This window comes from Rhinopithecus roxellana, chromosome 10, assembly GCF_007565055.1.
Source record: "Rhinopithecus roxellana isolate Shanxi Qingling chromosome 10, ASM756505v1, whole genome shotgun sequence".
NCBI lineage: Eukaryota > Metazoa > Chordata > Mammalia > Primates > Cercopithecidae > Rhinopithecus > Rhinopithecus roxellana.
Genome location: NC_044558.1, coordinates 19,185,589 through 19,208,502, shown reverse-complemented (window position 1 = coordinate 19,208,502; position 22,914 = coordinate 19,185,589). Strand labels below are relative to the sequence as shown.

The window sequence follows — 22,914 nt, the reverse complement described above, 5'->3', positions numbered from 1 at the left end:
AAGGAAGTTGCTGCCAGGCCCTATAACACATAAGAGACTTCTCATAACTGATCTAAGGCCAAGTGAATGCTATCATGCAGATACGGTCAGTGCAAAAGCATAGTGCAGGTCGGGAGTGGTGGTTCACACCTTGTAATCGTAGCATTTTGGGAGGCTGAGGCAGACAGATCACCTGAAGTCAGGAGTTTGAGACCGGCCTGGCCAACATGGCAAAACCCCATCTCTACTAAAAGTACAAAAATTAGCTGGGTGTGGTGGCACATGCCTGTAATCTCAGCTACTCAGGAGGCTGAGGCAGGAGACTCACTTGAACCCAGGAGGCAGAGTGAGCCAAGATTGTGCCACTGCACCACAGCCTGAGTGAAAGAGCAAGACTCTGTCAAAAAAAAAAAAAAGAAAGAAAGAAAGAAAGAAAAGAAAAGAAAAGAAAAAAAGCATAGTACATGAAAATACATTTTAATTTGTGCGGGAATGTAGATGGATATAAGAGATAGAAAGAGGTCAAGGATAGTAAGTATGGTAGTTGCCGAAAATGGTTGTAGTTCACCAATATGTTCACAATCAGAGACGTGAGACTAAGCAATACTCACGCTGGGGTTATTTCTTTTATTTATTTATTTATTTATTTATTTATTTATTTATTTATTTATTTATTTATTTGAGACAGAGTCTCGCTCTGTCACCCAGGCTGGAGTGCAGTGGCGCGATCTTGGCTCACTGCAAACGCGGCCTCCCGGGTTCATGCCATTCTCCTGCCTCAGCCTCCTGAGTAGCTGGGACTACAGGCGCCCTCCACCGCGCCTGGCTATTTTTTTGTATTTTTAGTAGAGACGGGGTTTCATCGTGGTCTCGGTCTCCTGACCTCGTGATCTGCCCCCCTCGGCCTCCCAAAGTGCTGGGATTACAGGCGTGAGCCCCCCGCACCCGGCCACGCTGGAGTTATATTCACCAATTTCCTCACAGTTCGAAAGTGAGCGACATCATCTTTAGTTCTACCAAAGAGACAGGATTCCAAGCCCAGGAGGGAGTGGATACTTGTGGTGAGAGGGCATACCTCCTGTTTTGGAGTTAGACTTTGGCTCTGATTTTTGTCTCACCCTCTTCCTAGTTTTGTGACCATGGTCATTAGCAAGAGTGCCCATCTCCTTGTTTCCTGGATCTCTATTAGTTTTATCATTTATTTGCTGGTTTGTCAGTCAATTTAGGTAGAAAAATGCCATCTTATTGCTGTTTTCTGTTTGCATCTCTTTGATTATTAGGGAAGGTGAATATCTTTTATGTATTAGTTTTAATCTTTATTTTGAATATTTGGGTTTTGAGGAGTCCCGATATATAGCACCTCCCTTTCTCCACTGAACAAACTGGATAGACAGATATAAAATAAATGGAGTTGCAGATGGAAGCCAAAATGTCAACATTAGTAAAAGGGGAAGAGGAGAAGTTGCAGGGTATTGATTATTGTGAGAATCAAATGGGCTTATTTATTAATTATTACTTTATTTTATTTTATTTTTTTTGAGATGGAGTCTCATTCTGTTGCACAGGCTAGAGTGCAGTGGCACGATCTCAGCTCACTGCAACCTCCGCTTCCTGGGTTCAAGTCGTTCTGCCACCTCAGCCCTCTGATTAGCTGGGATTACAGGCACCCACCACCACGCCTGGCTAATTTTTGTATTTTTAGTAGAGTTGGGGTTTCACCATGTTGGCCAGGCTGGTCTCAACTGCTGGCCTTAAATAATCTGCCACCTCCGCCTTCCAAAGTGCTGGGATTACAGGCGTGATAACACAACTCCAAATTTAAGCAAACCTACCCAAATAACCTAGAAGTTTGTAGCTGTACAGGAAAGGACAGAGATTCCTGTGGTGGCACCATATGAGTTTGCTCTCAAGGAAGTAAATATTAGGAGTGGGGAAAAATTATTCTCTCAGAACATTGTGAATGGTCTATTTATGTCTTTTGCCCATTTTTACTCTACCATTTATTTCTTATTAAAATGTAAGAGCTGCTTTAGCAATATTTTTGCATTGAAAACAGTTTTTTTCAAGTTTGTTCTATATTTTCAAATTTGGCTTATTGTGTTTTTACCAATAAGAATTTTTTTTTGTTTCCAATTTCAGGATATTCAGATACATACATATCTCTTTAAGGATTTTTGTTGATGTTTTATATTTAGAAATGACTTTAGTTGAAAAAACGATGAAACTTTCTGAAAGATGAATGAGAAGACCTGAATAAAAAGAGAGACATACATCATGAGCCAGGGCCAGGAGAATTAAAATTTCAGGGAATTGTTTATCCCCAAAATAATGTATTAATTCATTGCAGTACAAATAAGAATGCAGAGGGGCTTTTTAATAGAGTTTGACCAGTTGGATCTTGAAATCGTTTTTAGAAATAAGTTGCCAAAATAGGCAAGAAAAATATATAAAAGATGTTCTTTACTGAGTCTTTATGATAAAGGCATTTCTACCTTTTTTTCCCGCAGAAAATCATCCACTCTTGTAGTTTGAATGTAAATTACACAGACACATGTTGCCATTCCGCTTTCAATTGCTTTAAAATGATAATCTTTTCGCTTTAAGGGAATTTCAGTTTAACTTGGTGATTCTCCTCCCTTTGAGGGAAAGGCCCCCTGCTATTCCCATCACTGGGAGGGGGCGGAGCCTCGTCGGAGCCGCTCCAAAGGAAGCTGTACCCGGCCGGTATTGGGGGAGGGGCAGCATTTCAAGAGGCTGCAGCTGACAAGAAGCTTCAAGGTAATGGCTGTCTCAAAGCCAGTTATTTTCTGGGAATTTCTTCGGGCCTTGGTGTTAAAGTAAAAGAAAAAAAAAGAAATAGAGATTGTTGCCTGACAGAGGTGGGAATGGAATATGGATTTGTTTGAACTACTGTTATTGGAACAGAATTAATCCTCTGGAATTTTTGTTTCGCCCGATATTTTTAAAGTCCTCCGTGTGGGAATGGGCGATCAGATTACAGCTTCTAAATTAAGACTTCGGTGAGACGTGCTGTTCCTGTTAATTTTTTACGTGGCATTACATATTTCTACCTTTGTTACAGATTTTATTATATTTTGATTTAAACACATTATTCTACGCAAAAAATGATAGAAAAATGTAAACACACAAAGAGAATGACATATAGGGACACAAATATAAATGTTCATGAACATGGAAAGGGATTCAGATATGCCGTCGAGTGATAACACTTGCAAAGATGTGTATTAGTTTTCCTTAGGAAGGGAACTAGACTCCCGAGTTAAAGTCAGCATCTCTGAGTGTTCATCTCTGAGTGTTCAGATTATGGAAGTTTTTTTAAAATCTATTTTTCACTAGTTTCAGCATTTTTATAATTGTTTTTATTCGTGCTCATTTTTATAATAAGAGCAAAATAAAGCCAAAAGAGTTTACCCATTTTGTTTCAAATGCGTGGACACACATAGACACCGCAGACACGCTCCCATACTCCCTTGTCTTTTGCCAATAGTGGAATTTTTCCTGGATCTGATCAAGTGGGTAGCCTGGTTGCTGTGTCAACTACAGCCCTGCATGTGTCCTCCCTGCAGCCCATCCTTTCAGTCCACAGGTACAGCCATGGTCAGCAAGAACTTTTCTATATCATCTAAGTTTAAGAGTGAGAAACGGATAGGATTTGGTTTATTTCTATGAACAGTTTTAAAAGTATTATGTACTATGGTGCATCCATACAATGGCATGTTATATAGCTGACAAATGAAAGTATGAACTTGTAGTGACTTGAAAAGATGTCTGAGAAGTAAAAAGAGCGAACTGCAGAATGGTAAGCACCATATTATGTCATTTAAACATAAAATACTACATTAATATATGTGTAACCAAATCAGAAAAAAATATAAACCAGCCTGCTAATGGAATTATTTGTTCAGTTGAAGAGATAGGGCAGGCTTTACTATCACTATTTTTAAAAAATTCTTAATACATATTTAGTCTTTTTTTAAAACAAAATCGGAAAAAAGATTGAGGTAAAATGTTGCAAAGTTGGGGGAAAATTACATTTGAAGTGATTCACTGAAAAATCACATTGAAAATACTTATTAGTATGCAAAAATGTTTAAACCATGAGCTTAACCAGAACAAAAGGCTGATTTGAAATCATATGCATTCATATGTTTATGTAAAGAAAAAATATGGAAAGATATACAGGAAATAATATCTTTCCAGAATTATACTTTCTTTTTATATATCTTACTCATATTTTCAATGTTCAGTAACCATGCAATTATATTTCTACAATCCGACCATTGTAGGTGAAGAGATTCGGATTCCGTTTTTTACGTAATGCATAACAAAACTAAATTTGAGCATGGTATATTCTAGAAGCCCGAGAAAGCTGCTAAGGATGTTGTAGTAACAGTTCTGTTTCTCATCACAAGGTGGCGCTTGCGAGATATCCTACATTTTCTCCAGACAACTATTTTTATGAAGTGAGCAAACAAAACAATGAAATGTATTTTATTATCAGACTGTGAGACAGCATGTAGAGTATGATTCAAATTCCACTCAAAAAATTGTGCATGTCTAGAAGAAAAGCCCCACTCAAGAACTGATGTGAGGACTTAAACAGAAATCTTAAAAAATGCTGCTACATAGTCTGCCCCATAGTAGACACAAGTCAATTGTCCTTTCCCTTTTCTCTTTTTTCCACCTTGTAATTTTCCTGAATAATATTATCTTAGCATGAGCCAAATAACATAACTGACAAAGAGAGCATTTCATATTATAAGAATATGAAGTGAAAATAGATGGCATCTGCATCACAGATGAGATTTCACCTCATTCCTGTGTTTTGGAATGACATACCTGTTAAAGTTTAGGCAGGAAAATTTATTTACACCTTTTCCATTTCGTTGGTTTGATTCTCTGCCTGCCTTTATCAGAGATTCACTTGACATGGGAAATCTGCAAGTGATGCCAGGTGAGCCTCAGAAAAACAGTGGAACCACAAAAGTGCCAAGCAGGGTAAGGGCCCTGTCAGACAAGCAGTTGAAGTAAGAATTAAGACAGCTGAATCTCAGTGCCAAACACACTACTATCTATGTGACAGTGGGTAAGGCTTTTCCAATTTCACAAAGCATTTCATGGTAAAAACATTCTAAGTTGAGAATATGGGATACAACTGATTTCACTCTGGCTCAGTAGCCATAACATTTTAAATTAAAAACTACAGATTCTAATGTTGGGAAAGAATTATATATGCTAAACTCCTGTAGGAAAAGTATGCAACCAGTCATAATGATGTCTAATTATGGAAGACTTGGATATCCCAGCCATCTGCCTGACTCTCAAGAAATCCTTAAAAACAATCCTTTCCAATGGGTGGCCATGGCAACCATTCTGAGTCTCTGACTTCTAAGCTTATTCTCTTAATAAGGTCGTTGTTGTCTGGATTAGTCCAGGGGGCGCAAACCCCCAGTATCTGTGTCTGGCTGCATTGGGTATACAGGGCAGCACTGTTAGCTTAGAAGAGTCGAAAGAGGATTCCTCTAGAATAAGACTTAAGAGTCTCCAAAGTACAAAAATATTCATTAATAGGAATAGTGTCCCCAACATATTCCCCAGCTTTCCCTGGACATCTCCCACCACCCTCTCATACACACATACATTCATTCCTTAGATGTAATAACTATAATAAGGGCTACAAGCTGGGGCATTATAGAACTACTCTTCTTTTCTTAGATTTTTAAATATTTTCCCCCAACCACAATATGTTTATTTGTCTTATGCCCAGTATTTATTCATCTTTTGTCTTCTCCATTTCCATTGTCCATCTTCCTACTCCTTTGAGAGAAGAAATCCATTTGCTTATTCTTTTTTCTTTGCCTTTCCTTTAAATGTGTACCCTCTAGTATTGCCTGTTTGAAATTACTTATTCAAGCTTCCTTGTCAGTTTTCAGGGAGGCATGAACAAGCCACAGAAAAAGAAAACTATTTAGTAGCCCTAAGGCAATAGAGGCCTCTAAAACCACTGCTTTTCTGGTTAAACCAGACAAACACAGACTAGTGACGTAAGAATTTTTGTTAGATGATTGAAAGTTCACTGATTGATTTCTAACCTGTATCCAGATAATAATTCAGATCTATGGTTTATTTGAAACTTTTTTCTTGTCCCCTTCTTTTATATGTCCATATCTAGCTCTTGCTTCACACTTAAATTGTCACTGAACTTTAAAAAATTATTCTAAAATATTTTGATATTTGGTAGCACTAGTTGTCCCTCCAGTCTGCTAGTAAAGTCAGAACTCGGTCCTAAACCCATGTCTCTATATCTGTTTGTGAATTTGTAATATGTAACAACTTTGCCATAATACTTGCCTGAGGAACTCTGAGGTTTAGACATTGAATCTTTAAGTGTCTCATATTTCCTCACTAAAGAACTGATAAGTACCTTTATTTAGAGTGGTGGTGTGTCCACAGTTGGTTCCTTCTGATGGGTTCTTGGTCTCACTGACTTCAAGAATGAAGCTGCGGACCTTCCTGGTGAGTGTTACAGCTCTTAAAGGTGGCATGGACCCAAAGAGGGAGCAGCAGCAAGATTTATTGTGAAGAGTGAAAGAACAAAGCTTCCACAGCGTGGAAGGGAACCTGAGCAGGTTGCCACTGCTGGCTGGGGTGGCCAGCTTTTATTCCTTTATTTGTCCCCGCCTATGTCCTGCTGATTGGTGCATTTTACAGAGTGCTGATTGGTGTGTTTACAATCCTTTAGCTAGACACAGAGTGCTGATTGGTGCATTTTTACAGAGTGCTGATTGGTACATTTACAATCCTTTAGCTAGACACAGAGCACTGATTGGTGCATTTTTATAGAGTGCTGATTGGTGCATTTACAATCCTCTAGCTAGACACAGAGCATTGATTAGTGCGTTTACAGTGCTCTAGCTAGACAGAAAAGTTATCCAAGTCCCCAGTTGAACCAGGAAGTCCAGCTGGCTTCATCTCTCAGTGGCAGGAATAATTTTTGTCCTGTCCTGGCTCTTTTTCTATGGGTATCTCAGAGAATGGTGGAGTTAAGAGAGGACTCCTTTTTACTTTAAATTCCCCAGGGCAAACCCCAGATGGATTTTCCTTATTGCTTGTTTATGCCAGGAAGAACACTGCAGTTTAGTCTGTTTACTGGAATATGCAGCGTGCAGTAGAGCTTTGTTTATCTATGCACTGTAATGATGGGATTGTGAGGCCCTTATCAAACTTGTTTCCATTTTATTCCTTTGAAAAATGTTTCCCTTTCCATCATCCTGTGTCTTGACTCCTAATAGTTTTATTTATTGGCATGTGTAAGTTTTGCCTGGGAACATCTACACATTGCCTGGGAAGTATAAAATCTCCAGTGTGGCAGGTTTATCCCTTTATCCCTCTAAGTCACTAGCTGGTAATTTTTCCTTTTATTCATATACATTTTATCAGGGATTATGGAGTCTCTTTCACCCTGACAGTGAATCACTATATCTGGCTTACCATTTTCTATACTTGGGATGCTCATTATTACTAAGGTTTTCCTGATGTTCTTCCTCTTCAGGTGGGCTAATATTCAGCCAGTTGACATTAATAAGATTGAGCTCTTTTTTTACAGTGAGATTCAGTTGTTACTTGTCTATGCTTCTGTCTTGGGGGGGGTCATTGAATATTTTGATTATCTATGAAATGTCTAAGATTCCTTGCTTTAAAAATGTCCATGGCCTCCTCATTGTCTTTGGGCGTGTTCTAACTGGACTGTTTATACTTGTTATATGGGCCTTATGCACTAAAATAATGACTTTTATTTATTCTATAACCACTCTGTTTCCCTGTCATATGTTACTCAGCTTCTGCTTTTAACTGGGTACATATTCTTAACTAGATCATTATCTCCAGATTGTAGCATTTTGTTTTCTACTTCTTTCTTCCTCCCTATTTCCTTCCTTCCTTCCTTCCTTCCTCTCTTTCCACTCATATGGTTTAGTGGCATGTGAGAACTTCAGTGTGGTTAGAGGCTCTGCCAATGGGGATAAATTTCACGTACTGTATAATGCTGATGTCATCTGGTTTCTTGACATATGTCCTGTGCTAACTAACTCTCAATGAAAGAGATAATTAGTGAAGACATGTATTTTTAAAAAGTTATATAACTGCATCAAAAGTCACGTGTTGTAGATGCCCCCAATGCTTTAAAGCAATTCAGAAATAGAAGTTAATAAAAATTAATAAAATAGATCAAAATAATTTACATTTTTAACATATTATTTCTACACTACAGAGGGTATTTTTACACATATCTTGTGGAACCCACAGTCTTCTTTGGCAATTATTGATTCAAAGTACAAATCAAAATCCCTATATGTATCCAGATTACTCTCACGGTAAAATACAAATGTCTTATATTGTCATATTCTGATTGGATGACTTTTTAAGACTCGGGTTTAAAGAGGTATAGTTTACATAGAGTTAAATTCACTCTTTTAGATGTACGGTTTGATGAGCTTTGAGAAACATATACCATCATGTAACTACCAATACAGACAATCTGTATAACCTTTCCTTTACTCCAAAATGTTCCCTCCTGCCCCATTGTAGTCAATCCCTATCTCTGTCAGTTCCTGACAACCACTGATTTGATTTCTGTCCCTATAGTTTTTCATTTTCCAGAATGTCATGCAAATGGAACCATAAAGTATATAGCCTTTTACATCTGGCTTCTTTCACTTAGCATATTTTAAAAATATTCACCAATGTTGTTGCATATATCAGTAGTTTATTTCTTAATGTAGCCGAGAGGTGTTCTATCATATGGATGTTCTGAAATTTGAGTATCCACTCACCAGTAGATTTGTAGTTTTTAGCAATTATGATTAAAGTTGTTAAACATTCTACAATAGGTCTCTGTGTGTACACAAGTTTTCATGTCTCTTGAGTAAATACTTAGGAGTGGGATTTCTTGTTTTTGTGATAGGTGTGTGCTTAACTACATTACAAATTGTCAAATTGTTTTCTAAAGTAGCTGTGACATTTTGCATTTCCACCAGCAATGTATGAGAGTTCCAGTTGCTACACATCATTGCTAGAAGTCGATACTGTCAGGATTTTATTTTATTTTTAATATTAGCTATTCTTATAAAGGTGTTAGTGGTGTCTCATTGTGGTTTTACTTGCATATCCTCAATTACTAATGGTGTTGAGCATATATTCATGTGTTCACTTGCCATTCATATGTCTTTTCTGATGACGTGTCTATTTAAATTGTCTATTTTTATTTGGTTATTCAATAATCTTATTTTTGAATTTTGAGAGTTCTTTATATATTCTGGATAAAAGTTTCATCACATAGGTGTTTTGCAATATTGTCTCCCACTCTAGGTTTCCTTTTCATTTTATTTTTTGAAAAGAAGTTGCTTTCAAGTTCAATTTATTAATTTTTTATGGTCCATGCTTTTTAAATCCTAATAAATCTTTGCCTAGACCAAAATCTCAAAGATTTTCTACCTTTTTTTACAAGTTATAATTTTTGATTTTATATTCAGGTCACTAACCCATTTTGAGTAATTTTGTATATCTTCTTAGCTGAGGGGTCAAGAAGAATATTTTAGCATATGATGTCCAGTTGTTCCAGTACCATTTGTTGAAAAGACTACCATTTCTGCATTTAATTACCTTTGTCCAAAATCTGTTGGTCATATTTGATGACCTGTTTGGATTATATTGATCTATAGGTCAGTCCTATGTCAATAACAAACTCTCTTAATTACCATAGTCTTGAAATCAGGTAGTATGAATCTTCTAACTTTTGTATTTTTTTCTCAAAATTTGTCTGGCTGTTGTGATTCCTTTGCTTTTTCCACATACATTTTGGAGTTCACTTCTCAATTTCTATGAAAAACCTACTGGGATTTTTATTGAGATTGCAATAATTCTGCAGGAATGTTGGGGAGATACAACATCCTAAAAATTAGTATTTCAATTATTCTGTCAAAGAACGTGGTATATTTTTCTATTTATTTAGGTCTTATTTAATTTATATCATCAGTGTGTTGAAGTCTTCAGCATACAAATCTTGTACATAGTTATCCTCCCTTAGTATTTCCCAGTTTTTGATGATATTACAAATGGTACTTTTTAAAACTTGAAATTCCAAATTGTATTGTGTAGAAACAAAATAAATTATTTTATATTGACTTTATGTCTGGCATTATTGTTAAACTTATTTATTAGGTTTCATAGTTTTGTAGCTTTTTTTGGTATATCTATTGGGATTTTCTACATAGATCATCTTGTCTGTAAATGCAATTTTACTTCTTCCCTTCCAATCCATATGCAATTTATTTATTATTCAGGCCTTATTGTATTGGCTAGGATCACCAATGTAATGCTGAATAAAAGCAGTGGAAGCAAACATCCTTGCCTTGTTTCTGATTTTAGGGAAAAAGTATTCTGTGTTTTACTATATGTTAATCATAGGTTTTTTATTTTATTTATTTATTTTTTTGTAGATGCCTTTAATCAGGTTGAGGAAGATCCATTAAACTCTTACTATGCTAAATGTCTTTTATCATTATTTGTAGAATGTTGTTCATGCTTTTTCTGTAAAAATTGAGATTTTTTTCTCCATTTTAGTCTGTTGATATGGTGAATAATATTGATTTGCAAATGTTGAACCATCCATACGTTCCCAGGATAAACTCCATTTGGTCATAATGTATTATTCTTTTTCTTTATCATTGGCTTTGATTAATAGCATTTCGTTAAGGACTTCTGTGTCTATGTTTATGAGAGATATTGATCTGAAGTTTTCTTTATTTGTTATTTTCTAGTTTGGGTATCAGGTTAATGCTGGTATTATAAAATATGTTGGAGAGTTTTTCCTCCTTTCCTCACTTAATTGTCATCTGGCTTGCATAACTTATATTATTTGTGCTTCAGTTGGAGCCTGGAGTGCCACAGGATTTTTTTCAATGATTCTCCACTCTAAATTTTCAGTAGTCTCTTCATACTTGTGCCACCAGCGGAGGGTCTCTCTTCTTACTCTTGGGCACATGACAGCAGCTCACTGCTGTTATTATCAGGTGCTAGACTCATGGTGAGGTAGGAAGTACTGTCTGTTATCCTGTCTAGCCACAGCCTTAGCGGCGCTGTATGAACATGGACCTTTAGGGTAAGCCTTTCTCAGCATTCTTTCCTCTCCCCATGGCAGCTAACCTCTGATTTGTATATGTGGTTGATCTTTGGTCAGATACATCTTCTTGCCTCTTTCTCAGCAATAGGTGAACACTGCTTTTCATTCATGTAAGAACTGGGTTAGAGAGGGTTTCCTCCAGGGCAGGGGTTTATCCCTTCTACTTCTCCTGGAGCAGCAAGGGATCTCTGCCTTTGTCCTGGAAATTAGGGGGTTTCCTATCTCTCCCTCCCAGGCTAGTAAGTTTTGCTTCTACCCCTCCACCAGAAGCAAGGGATTTTTGCCTGGGTTCAGGAGAGGGATTGCTGCTTCTCCTCTAGTGTCTTAAGGCTCTGCTTCTCATGACAGAAGGGTTTTGTGGGGTTGTATGTCTGTCCCCCAGCAACAGCTGATTACGTTCTGCATACCAGAACCAGTGACGTGGACTCTTTTAGGTCTCCTCCTTTGTCCCGAGTAATTTTTCTGAGCTTCTGGTTAAAGACTGTGAAAAAGAACTTGGTAGTAAGTGTGTAAGTGTCTGGGGTTCCAGATATTCCAAACTGACAAAGCTAACCCATGCTTTACTTTTAAAAGTTCATTAAAATTTCAGCTTGTATGACAGTCACTTCTGTCTCCATGCTTGGACAAAAGTTCATATGTTTTGTCTTTCTTTAAAGGGGCTGGTCACCCTTTGGAATTCACTTTAACTCAGTTCCCTGATAGGCTCAAGGAAAGTTATGATTTTGTAGGTTGTCTAGAGATTTATCATTATTAAGTTATGAATGACTTTCTCTTACAGCTTTTTATATCCTAAGTGGAAGTGCAATTGGTGCTTTTGAAAAAATATGTGTATGGGTGTTATTTGGGGATTTTTCGTTATTAAGTATGCTTTAGGAAGAAGCAAATGCTTTCTAAGGCATACTTGCAAAGACTTGCTTTTTATATAATGGTTATTACTACAATTTTTCATTTAAATTTTTATTATTTGAATTGCTATGCATTAAAATTATACTTTAAAGTATGATACACTATACTTGACCATTTTTTGTATACAGTTCTCTGGATTTTAACATTTATAAAGATTCATATAACCACCACCACAGTCAAAAAAGTTTCATCACCCTGACAACTTCCTTGGCCTGTCTTTTTATAGCCACACCCTTCCCCACCTGTAACACCTGGCAACACTGATCTTTTCACCACAGCTATACTTTTGTCTTTTTGAAAATGTCATATAAATGAAATCATAAGGTATTGTAAACACACCCTAGGTGACCCACCCCTTATATATTCCCCATGGTAAGAAAACACTTTTGGCTTCTATCATTGTTGTCATTATTAATAATAATACTAATGTTGTTATACAGAGTGAGTTGGTTATGGCCCTCTCTTCCAGGAAATAACCATCTAATTATTAAATAAGATCATATGTTGAGTGCTTGAGAACATTGCCTGGCATATAGAAAACTTGTATAGGTATTAGATATTATTATATCTGTAATGATATCTATCTTTATCATAAAAATATTAATAGTGTAATATTAGCATTTGCTATTATTGGTTATCATTTTTCTCCACCTCCTTCTACAAATTGGTGAAATGGAAAATATTATTCATGGAATTAATCTTTTCCTTTGCATTTCGTTTTGAAAATGGTGCCATAGTATAGCATTTCCTGATTTATGTGCAATCTAGAAAATATCCAAAATAAAGCAAAAAAAAATTTTTAACATAATTATCATACTCTGTGTGCATTTTTTTCCAAACATGTGAAATGAAGACAGAATGAAAAATATTACATTATAAAATATATAATAAAATAAATCTCATCATTTAAATAAAGCCATATATATATTGACCTGATAATCCTCTTTAGATTATATATTAATACCTCAAAAGCATTGAAAGGATTAATTGTATAATAAGAATTATGTTATTTTCATTGTTTTTTTTTTTTTTTTTGAGACAGAGTCTCGCTCTGTTCCCCAGGCTGGAGTGCAGTGGTGCGATCTCGGCTCACTGCAAGCTCTGCCTCCTGGGTTCACGCCATTCTCCTGCCTCAGCCTCCCGAGTAGCTGGGACTACAGGTGCTCACCACCACGCCTGGCTAATTTTTTTTTTTTTTTTTTTTTTTTTTTTAGTAGAGATGGGGGTTCACCGTGTTAGCCAGAATGGTCTCGATCTCCTGACCTCATGATCTGCCTGTCTCGGACTCCCAAAGTGCTGTGATTACAGGCATGAGCCACCACGCCCAGCCTTTCCATTGTAATTTTTATAAGATCAACTATTTTGTTCTCGTACTAGAAAAAAAGACTGGAAAACAGAGAGACTTTGGTAAGATAGAAGTTTAATGTTCCACTAACTCAAAGAGATTGGAATGAGGTGATCCCATTATTGAGTGGTTTAGGGTCACACGTCCCTAGTGAGTTGCATCCTTTTCTGAAGTCACTTTGTGGTCCAGAAAGGCTGCCTGAACTCTCTCTATCATGATCAAATTCTGGGAAGCAAGAGAAAGGGGGAAAGTGGAAAAAAAAATGCCCAAGCTGGCTATTTATCCCCCTTTAGAGATGCGTTCTCTAGAATCTTCACAGCAAATTTCTGCTTGCGTTCTTTGGCAAGAAATTCCATCACATGACCATGGCTTGCAGTGAGGGAGTCTGGAAAAGACAATATTTTAGGAGATTAAACTGCCACCTTCAATACAACTGGTGTTCTGCTAATGAGGAAGAATGCAATGAGTGGATCTTGGGTGAGCAACTAGAAGTTTCTGTCTCATTCATTACAAATATGATATACGATTGTTTAAAAAAAAGAAAAGTAAAAGCATTAAATCAGTAACAGAAGTCTATAAAAGACTGGAAGGGAAAATTTCCTGTGGCAGAGAGAACACTACATGTTTGTCAACCTCTGTCTCATTTTTCTCCTGGAGTCACCGGGAGATTACATTCCCCAGCCTCTATGCCTGTTGGGGCTCCATGCCTAAATTCTGGTTAGTGGACTGTTAACTAGCAGTGATGTTTGCCAGACCTGACCACTAAAACCTTCCATATGACTCTCCATCCTCCCTCTTGTTTAGGCTGTTAGCTAGATGTAAAGAATGCAATGAAGGTCTTTAAGACCCAAGTAGATGGTAGAGCCACAGGATGGAAGAAGACTGGGTCTCTTAATGACTGCTTAGAACAGAGAAACTTGCCCCTATTTGGTCCTGTGATGCCTTACATTGAACCTTGACATCAGCAAAATAAACTTTTGGGGGATTGAACCTCTGAGATTTAAGGGTTGTTTATAGCACAAAGCATTATATACTCTTAGAGTCCCCAGTAATACACCAGCCTAGAGATGGCTTTCATTGATTTATTGATATTTTTATTTTAATATTAATGCTTATATAAAGGTAAATGTTAAAATTGTAATTATATATATATGAGTAATACTACATATTATATGATACAGAGGCCAAATAAAATGCTTTATTCCCCAAATTATCACTAGTGATAATTAAAATTGACTTTCTGAGTTAAATCAGAAATCTATACTTAAATTTAACATAGAATTTTGATGAACAGAATGTGCAAAATATATTTCAGACCTGTAAATAAAAACATAAATCCAAAAAAATTAATTCCCCTCACATTGAATCACCCAAGTAAAAACAACAAAACTTAAGAAACAGAATTTTCGATTATTGATGAGGAGATATGAAATGAGTGCTTTCCTGGTAAGCCAATGATTTTAACATCTAGCAAGAAATAATCACATATGTGAAGAAATCTCTGAAACTTTCCTGAAGAGTTTAAGAGAAGAACTGAATAAAAGTAGAGACATACCATGTCCTGGAAACAAAAAGATAAAAAAAAAGAATTATAAAGAGATAAAGTCTCCCTCAAAGAATGTACAGTTTTTGTGTAATCCAAATCAATATCCTTAGCAGTCTATTTTAATGGAGCTTGACCAGCTGGATTTAAAATTCACCTATGGGGTTAAGATGCCAGAGATGGCAAGAAAAAAATATGTAAGGAATATTAGTACCTGGGTTTTGATTATATGATAAAGTGATTTGCTGCCTCTTTTCTTCAAGAAATCACACACCCTAAGGGTTTGAATAGAAATTAAGCACACTTGTTGACATTTCACTCAAAAGTTTTTTAAAAAGGAACATTCCTGCAGTTCAACACTTCAGCGGTTTCTCTTGGCAATTCCCCCTCCCCTGATTCAGGGAGGGGCTTTCTGTTCTTCATAGAGCCAGGGGGCGGACCCTTCTCTGAGCCTCTAGGAAAGGAGCTGTGCCTGGCCAGTCTTGGGGGAGGAGCTGCATTTCACCAGGCTGCAGCTGACAAGAAGCTTCAAGGTAATGGCTATCTTAAAGCTACTTATTTTCTACTGACTTCTCAGGATCTTAGAGTAAAGATGAGAAAAATAGGAGTGGCAGTCTTGCAGTGGTGGGAAAGGTGTGTGGTTTTGAGAATTGCTGGCATTTTGAAGGAGTTAATCCTCTGGAATTTTTGTATCTTCCAATGCTTTACAAGTCCACAGTGGGAGAAGGGGTGATCAGATTACAGCCTCTAAATTAAGACTTCAGTGCAGCATGACTGTTCCTGCTAATTTATTGAGTTGGCATTCCCTGTTTATATTGTTAGACACTCCGTTATTGTTTGAATGTTTAGGAATTTATTAATTTGCACAGAAAAATAACTTAGAAGTATTTGACAACATGGGGGGAAATACACCTATAAGTTGATTGATACATAAAAAGACTGTATGTGTCACATGTTCATGAGCATGGAAAAGGGATCAAATATGTAGCTGAGTGAAGATACTTTCACATAATATATGCATGTATATATGTGATTTTTAAAATCTGGAAGAAAATAATCTCTCATGTTAACAGCATTTCTGTGTGACCAGGTCACCATCTTAATATTATTTTTTAACCTATTTCAGCATCTTTAGAGTAGATTACTCAGTGATTATTTTTATAATCATGAAAGAAAAATGAAGCTGAAACAGCATACCCGTTTTGTTTCAAGTACATAAACACACATAGACACACAAAGACATGCTCCCATATCCCCCCATCTTCTGCCAATAGTGGAAATTTTCCTGGACCTGATCAAGTGAGTAGTGTAGTTGCCGTGTCAACTACAGTCCTGCATGTGTCCTCCCTGCAGTATATTCTTTCAGATCACAGATACCAGCGTGGTCAGGAAGAGCCATTTTTCTGTATCATCTAAGTTTAAGAGTGAGAAACAGAGGATTTGGTTTATTTCTATACACAGTTTTCAAAATATATGGCATGGTACATCTATACAATGAAATACTATGCATTTGGCAAATGTCTGAGAAACAGTATAAGGTGAAAAAAATTATATAATAGCACATACTATATGTTCTCACTTAAGAAAAAATATGTATGTTAGTATACCTATGTATGTTACTACAACCAAATCAGGAAAAACATATCTATGAAAGTTTTAACAGGATTACTTGTATAGTTGTAGAGACAGGGATGGCTTTACCATTTTCTACTCTTTAAAATTATTTATATATATTTATTTGGGATTTGTTACATCTTCAGGGAAATATTGAGATAAAATGCTACAGGCTTGGGGGAAACCCTCATTTAAAGTAATTTATATCAAATTATGTGGAAAATCTTGAGGTGAAAGATGTTCAAGCTATGCTCTTGAGTGGGATCTGAGGCTGGTTTCAAATTTTCAAATGAGATACATTTATCTTTATATGTAAAAATGTTCTAGAAATACATATAGAAAATATTCCTAGCGGTTATTTGTCTAGGGTTGTACTTTATTTTGCATATATCTTTCTGCATCTTCTCCATTTTTAATAAACTTCTGAATGTTTGCATAATCAGAAACACTGTAGTTGAAGACATTATGATCTGGTTAGAATCCCACACAAAAATCTTTCAAATTTAACATAGAAAATTCTAGAAGCCTGAGAAGACTCCTGGCTAACTGGATGTAGTCCTTATGGAATAAGGATGGAAACTACATCTGATAGTGAGTGAAGTTCCCTTCAACTCATGAGTAGTTCTGGTTGTCATCATAAAAGGGCACTTGACAGATTTTCTAAATTTTCTCCAGCCAACCATTGTTATGAAGTAGACAAACAAAGCAATGAATCTATTTTGTGTTAGTAAACTATGAGACAGCATGTAATTGCAATTCCACTGGGAAAAAAAAAAAAAAAACTGTATGTGTAAAGAAGAAAACTTCCACATGATAACTGATGTGTATATTCAAACAAAATCTACATGCTGACTCATAGTGTACACAAGACAATTGTTACTTCTTTTTTGTCTAGCTCCACTCCACCATACTTTTCTTCAGAGATGATTTCAACATAAACTAAATAGCAGAAATTTATCCCAGAGAGCATTTCAAATTATAAAAATCAGAAGGAAAATAAACACGGCATCTACATCACAGATGAAATTTTGCCTCATTCCTATGTTTTAGAATGACATGCCTGTTAGAGTTTAGGCAGGGAAAATTCTTGACACCTTTCCCATTTCGTTGGTTTTATTCCCTGCCTTCCTTTTGAACAGCATAGGTTAATATCAGAGATGCACATGACCTGGGCAATCTGCACGTGATTCCAGCCAAGCCCCGGGAAGACAGTACAACCACAGAAGTGCTGAGTCTGGTAAAGGCCCTTCTGGACAAGCAGTTGGAGTGAGAATCAAGACAATTAACCACAGGACCAGACCCACTAGGATCCACGTGACAGTGGGTAAGACTCTTCCAATTTCACAAAACATTTCACGGTAGAAACATGTTGAGAACTTGGAGAATAATGTATTTTGCCTCCTGCTCTACAGCCATCCTAGCATTTTAAATTAAAAGTCATATTTCCTGTTAGAATCATATTAGGTTGATAATTTGGGGTACAATTCATTTTGCTCCCTGTTCTGCAGCCATGACACTTTATAATTAAAAGTTGTAACTTCTAGTTTGGAGAAGAATCTCACTTTTTAAACCGTTATGAAGAAATCATGCAAGAGGCTATTCAGGTGTCTTCCTGAGGTTCAGGCCAATGGCCTGACTCTCCAATCCTTTGTAATGATCCTATCCAACAAGTTGTCATAGCAGTAATTCTGACTCTCTGCCTTCTAAAATTATGCTTTTAGAAGAGTCATTGTATTTTTGTCTGGGTCCAGGAGATACAGACCCTGTTGTCTTTGTCTGCCTGTTCTGGGTGAACAGTGGAGCACTTGCAGCTTAAAAAACGTAAAGCTGTGTTTTCAACTAGAACACTGCTCCTCAAAGAGTTATTTTTAAACATGTAGCATTAGAAGCACTTAAGAACTTTTTAGAAATACAAACTTTTGAGCACAAGCCAAACCTTCTGAATAAAACTCTCATGATGGGGCCTAGAAATATAAGTCCTCCAGATGATTCTGACACATGTTAAGTTTGGAGACCCACTGCTATAGGTATGACATTAGGGACACAAAAGTAGCAAAGTATGTACTTACATAAATAGAGTTCCTGACATCCCATCACAAGCTCTCTCACCTCTCCTTCCATGTACATACATTCCCTCCTTAGTAAGCATGTTCAATAATGAGGGCAAGTTCTTGAATTTGAGGTATTATAAAACAACTTTTCTGGTTTTTGTCCACCCCTGCCCCTGCAATCTTATATTATGCTGCCTCCTCTGTCTCATGCCCCATTGAGCATTGTTCTTCTATCTACTCTCCATTTGTAATTACTCACCTCCTGTTTTGGCAAAATAATTGTATTTGCTGATACTTTTCTTCTTTTCCTTTTCCCTATTTCAGTATCTTCCGGTGTTGTCCCATTCAAACAACGTTTTCAAGCTTCCTTGGAAAATTGAGGTGGAGAACAGGCCACACAAACTGCAAACCCTTTGTAGTCATAAGACGAAAGAGGCTTTGTTAAGAGTATTTTTTTGTGTAGAACTTGCATTAGCAATTACAAAGACAGCCACATCAACTTTGGTAATAACCCTTGGCACACAAATATAAAACAAAATGGAGTCTGAGTATGTCCTATGCCACTGGAAAGACCAGTTATGGCCAGCAAAAGTTTTGTCCAGATCTGAAACTTCATCAAACAGTAAGAGGAAAAAGGGATTTTCTCTAGAAGTTCAAATACTCTCACTAGATGAAAAAATTAAAATGGACAGCACAGAAACAGAAATCCTAAATAAATCTCAAATTGAAGCCATTGCTGCCTCATTAGGACTACAGTCAGAGGACAGTGCTCCGCCTACAGAGGAAACTGCCTATGGAAGATCACTAAAAGTGGCACTGGATATTCTGAATGAGAGAACAAATTTGAGTCAAGCAAGCACTTCAGATGAAGAGGAGATCACTATGCTGTCTCAAAATGTACCACAGAAACAGTCCGATTTGCCCCCTCATAAAAAATACCGGAAGGATGAAGCCGACTTACCAGAATGTCTTCAGGAAAGTGAAAACTCAGCATGCTTGTTAGCATCTTCAGAGAGTGATGATTCCCTGTATGATGATAAATCACAAGTGCACACAATGGCCGATACTATTCCAAGTGAAGTGGAAACAAAGTCATTACAAAACTCTAGCTGGTGCGAGACTTTCCATTCACTTTCAGAAGATAATGATGAAAAAGAGAACAAGAATAAGATTGATATCTCAGCAGTTATGTCTGTGCATTCTGCAGTCAAAGAGGAAAGTGCATGTGTTAAAGATGAAAAGTTTGCTCCACCCTTGTCATCAGATATCCTCACTATGCCCAAAACTTTGAAAGAAGAGAGCCAGGACACATGCCCAGAGACCCTGGCTGTTCCCTCTGAATGCTCTGCTTTCTCAGAGAATATTGAGGATCCTGGAGAGGGTCCCTCAAATCCATGCTTAGATACCAGTCAGAATCAACCTTCCATGGAATCAGAGATGGGGGCTGCAGCATACCCTGGGAGTTGTTCAAGGGAATGCCAGGTTTCATTTAGTGCCTCTAACCCTGTCTGGGATTATTCACGTCTTATGAATAGTGAAAGAAATTTTCAGAGACTGGATTTTGAAGAACTTGAGGAAGACGGTCAAGCCTCTGACAAGTCATTGCTTCCAAGTCGCATTAATCTTTCTCTATTAGATGATGATGAGGAAGACGAAGAACTTCCACGCTTCATTTTACATTATGAGACACGTCCATTTGAAACAGGAATGATAGTCTGGTTTAAATATCAGAAATATCCATTTTGGCCAGCAGTGATAAAAAGTATCAGACGAAAAGAGAGGAAAGCAAGTGTGCTTTTTGTTGAGGCAAACATGAATTCTGAAAAGAAGGGCATTAGAGTCAATTTTAGAAGATTAAAGAAATTTGATTGTAAAGAGAAACAAATGCTAGTGGACAAAGCCAGGGAGGATTATAGTGAGAGTATTGACTGGTGCATCTCACTAATTTGTGACTACAGAGTTAGAATAGGTTGTGGTTCTTTCACAGGCTCTTTGCTTGAATATTATGCTGCTGATATTAGTTACCCAGTTAGGAAAGAAATAAAACAGGATACTTTCAGGAACAAATTTCCAAAGCTGCATAATGAAGATGCCAGGGAACCGATGGCTGTGACTTCCCAGACCAAGAAAATGTCCTTCCAAAAAATTCTCCCTGACCGGATGAAGGCTGCTCGGGACCGAGCCAACAAGAACCTGGTGGACTTTATTGTGAATGCGAAGGGAGCAGAGAACCATCTTCTGGCCATTGTAAATGGCACTAAAGGATCCAGATGGCTGAAATCATTTTTGAATGCAAATAGGTTCACACCGTGTATTGAAACATACTTTGAGGATGAAGATCAGTTGGATGAAGTGGTGAAATATTTACAAGAAGTCTACAATCAAATAGATCAAATAATACCAACTTGGATAAAAGATGACAAAATTAAATTTATCCTAGAAGTTCTTCTGCCAGAAGCAATTATTTGTTCAATTTCTGCTGTTGATGGGTTAGATTATGAGGCAGCTGAAGCAAAGTATCTAAAAGGACCATGTCTAGGCTACAGGGAAAGAGAATTATTTGATGCAAAAATAATATATGAAAAGAGACGAAAACCACCAACAAATGAAGCTCACTAAATGTGCTGAAAGTTGAAACCATGACAGGGAGCTCTCATAGATACTAGTTGAAAAAAATCTCTGAAGAATTCTCTCTAATACATATTTTCTGCAAATAGGAGAATGGATAATGTGTTCACTTCTTTTTTGAGATATCTAGGATCTGTGGTTATAATTACATCTTTATTTCCTTTTCTTGCGCTTCTTCAAAGTTAATTTTGTCAACATATTTCAGCAGTTCTACTTTCCCGTACATTTTTAGAAAGCATAATTCCTAAATGATTTATAAGGGAAAGTACCATTTTGTTTTATGACACTTTTGAATATATGCTGTATTGTTAAATATATTGTGCACAATTATTTTAAAGTTAAAATTGCACTGGTGTTAGATATTAACCAAGATGATTGGAAAAAAGCCTAAAAGATACATCATTTCTATATTCCTTGCTTAATTTTTATAAAATATTGAGTTTTCCCTCACATAGTTGAATTATTTTTCTTGCCATGCCTATTTATTTTTGCAAAAAACAATCTGATGTATAGAACCAAAGATAGATTTGCTTTGCTATATATTATAACTATACTTGCTTTTGCAATAAAACAACTTGTAATTCAAAAATGAAGATTATTTGCATATAGTATTTATGTGTGTGAATAACATCTTGGCATGCAGAAAATAATTTTGGCTGCTTTTAACAGAATTGTTCATTCTACACTTCCCTGAAATTCCATTTTTGGGAATGTCTGTCCTTCAATGGCTGAATAGTTCCTTAAATCAGTCAAGCTCCTGGCTATCTTCATAACTAACAGTGATTGGGTCTTCTTAATATAGCTGTCTGACCACATGTGGAAGGCAGCTAGACTTATTGTATTTACAGCCTGGCCACTCTAGACATATGAATCCAGGCTGACTGCTTAAGTGCCCATCTCGTTTGATATAAACTGTAGAAAAGGCAAGCACTTTGTTCTGAGTCTTCTATCTCCAAATACATAGTTGTCTCAAACCAAACAAGCTTTATCAAAATGGCTTATTTGTAGAATAGTTTCAATGATATAAATGCCAACTGGCAAGTCATTCCAAACTGCTTGAAGGAGTAGATGGACCAGAATCTGAGAATTTGGAAATAGGTCACAGAAAAAGCCTCCATTTGGCTATATATGACAATTACCTGAGTATGGTTAAATATACACAATTGAAAGTCTGAAGCCAATGAGTTGTTTATTCTAACTTGAAATATATTTTTGTGAGAAATAATGTTAGAAAAGTTAGTTTATTTTAAAAACTTGCTGTGAAAGGAAATTCTAAGGGCTTAACATGAAACTGTCTGCATTTTTACGTGTTAGACAATGGTCGCCCTTGGGCTCTTGTTATACATTCACATGGCTACGCGTTTATGTAAAGTTTGCAAAAGTTTGATGTTTTGATTTACAATAAAACTATTATATTATTCACCTTGGATTTTTACATCATCCTACTTGAAACTGTGCAGCTACATAAGTGGTGTTTCTCCAAATTTAACACACACACACACACACACACACACACACAAAATGTATATATATGATTTGTTTGGAATTTTTGGTTCTTGTAGTTGCCATCATTTTAACACTCGCTATAAGTTGTCATTCTAAATAAGTATTCCCTTTCATGTTGATTTTTGTATTACTTTAATAGAAA

General features: G+C 36.6%; 1 protein-coding gene across 5 annotated transcripts in view; it reads left to right on the top strand.

Annotated features, from left to right (window-relative positions):
- The window catches only part of PWWP3B (PWWP domain containing 3B), a 28,756-nt gene extending 6,068 nt beyond the window's left edge, over positions 1-22,688 (top strand). The window contains exons 1-4 of one of the 5 annotated variants that reach the window (XM_010371715.2): positions 2,723-2,757; positions 15,375-15,506; positions 17,727-17,911; positions 18,963-22,688. In XM_010371715.2, coding sequence (XP_010370017.1) covers positions 19,176-21,257 — 2,082 coding nt within the window. In that variant the 5' untranslated portion in view covers positions 2,723-2,757; positions 15,375-15,506; positions 17,727-17,911; positions 18,963-19,175 and the 3' untranslated portion in view covers positions 21,258-22,688. Of the gene's footprint in view, positions 1-2,622; positions 2,758-15,374; positions 15,507-17,726; positions 17,912-18,962 lie in introns of those variants that run through there. The other 4 variants (XM_010371709.2, XM_010371703.2, XM_010371722.2 and 1 more) reach the window with 4 other exon arrangements.
- The last annotated feature ends 226 nt before the right edge of the window (positions 22,689-22,914 follow it).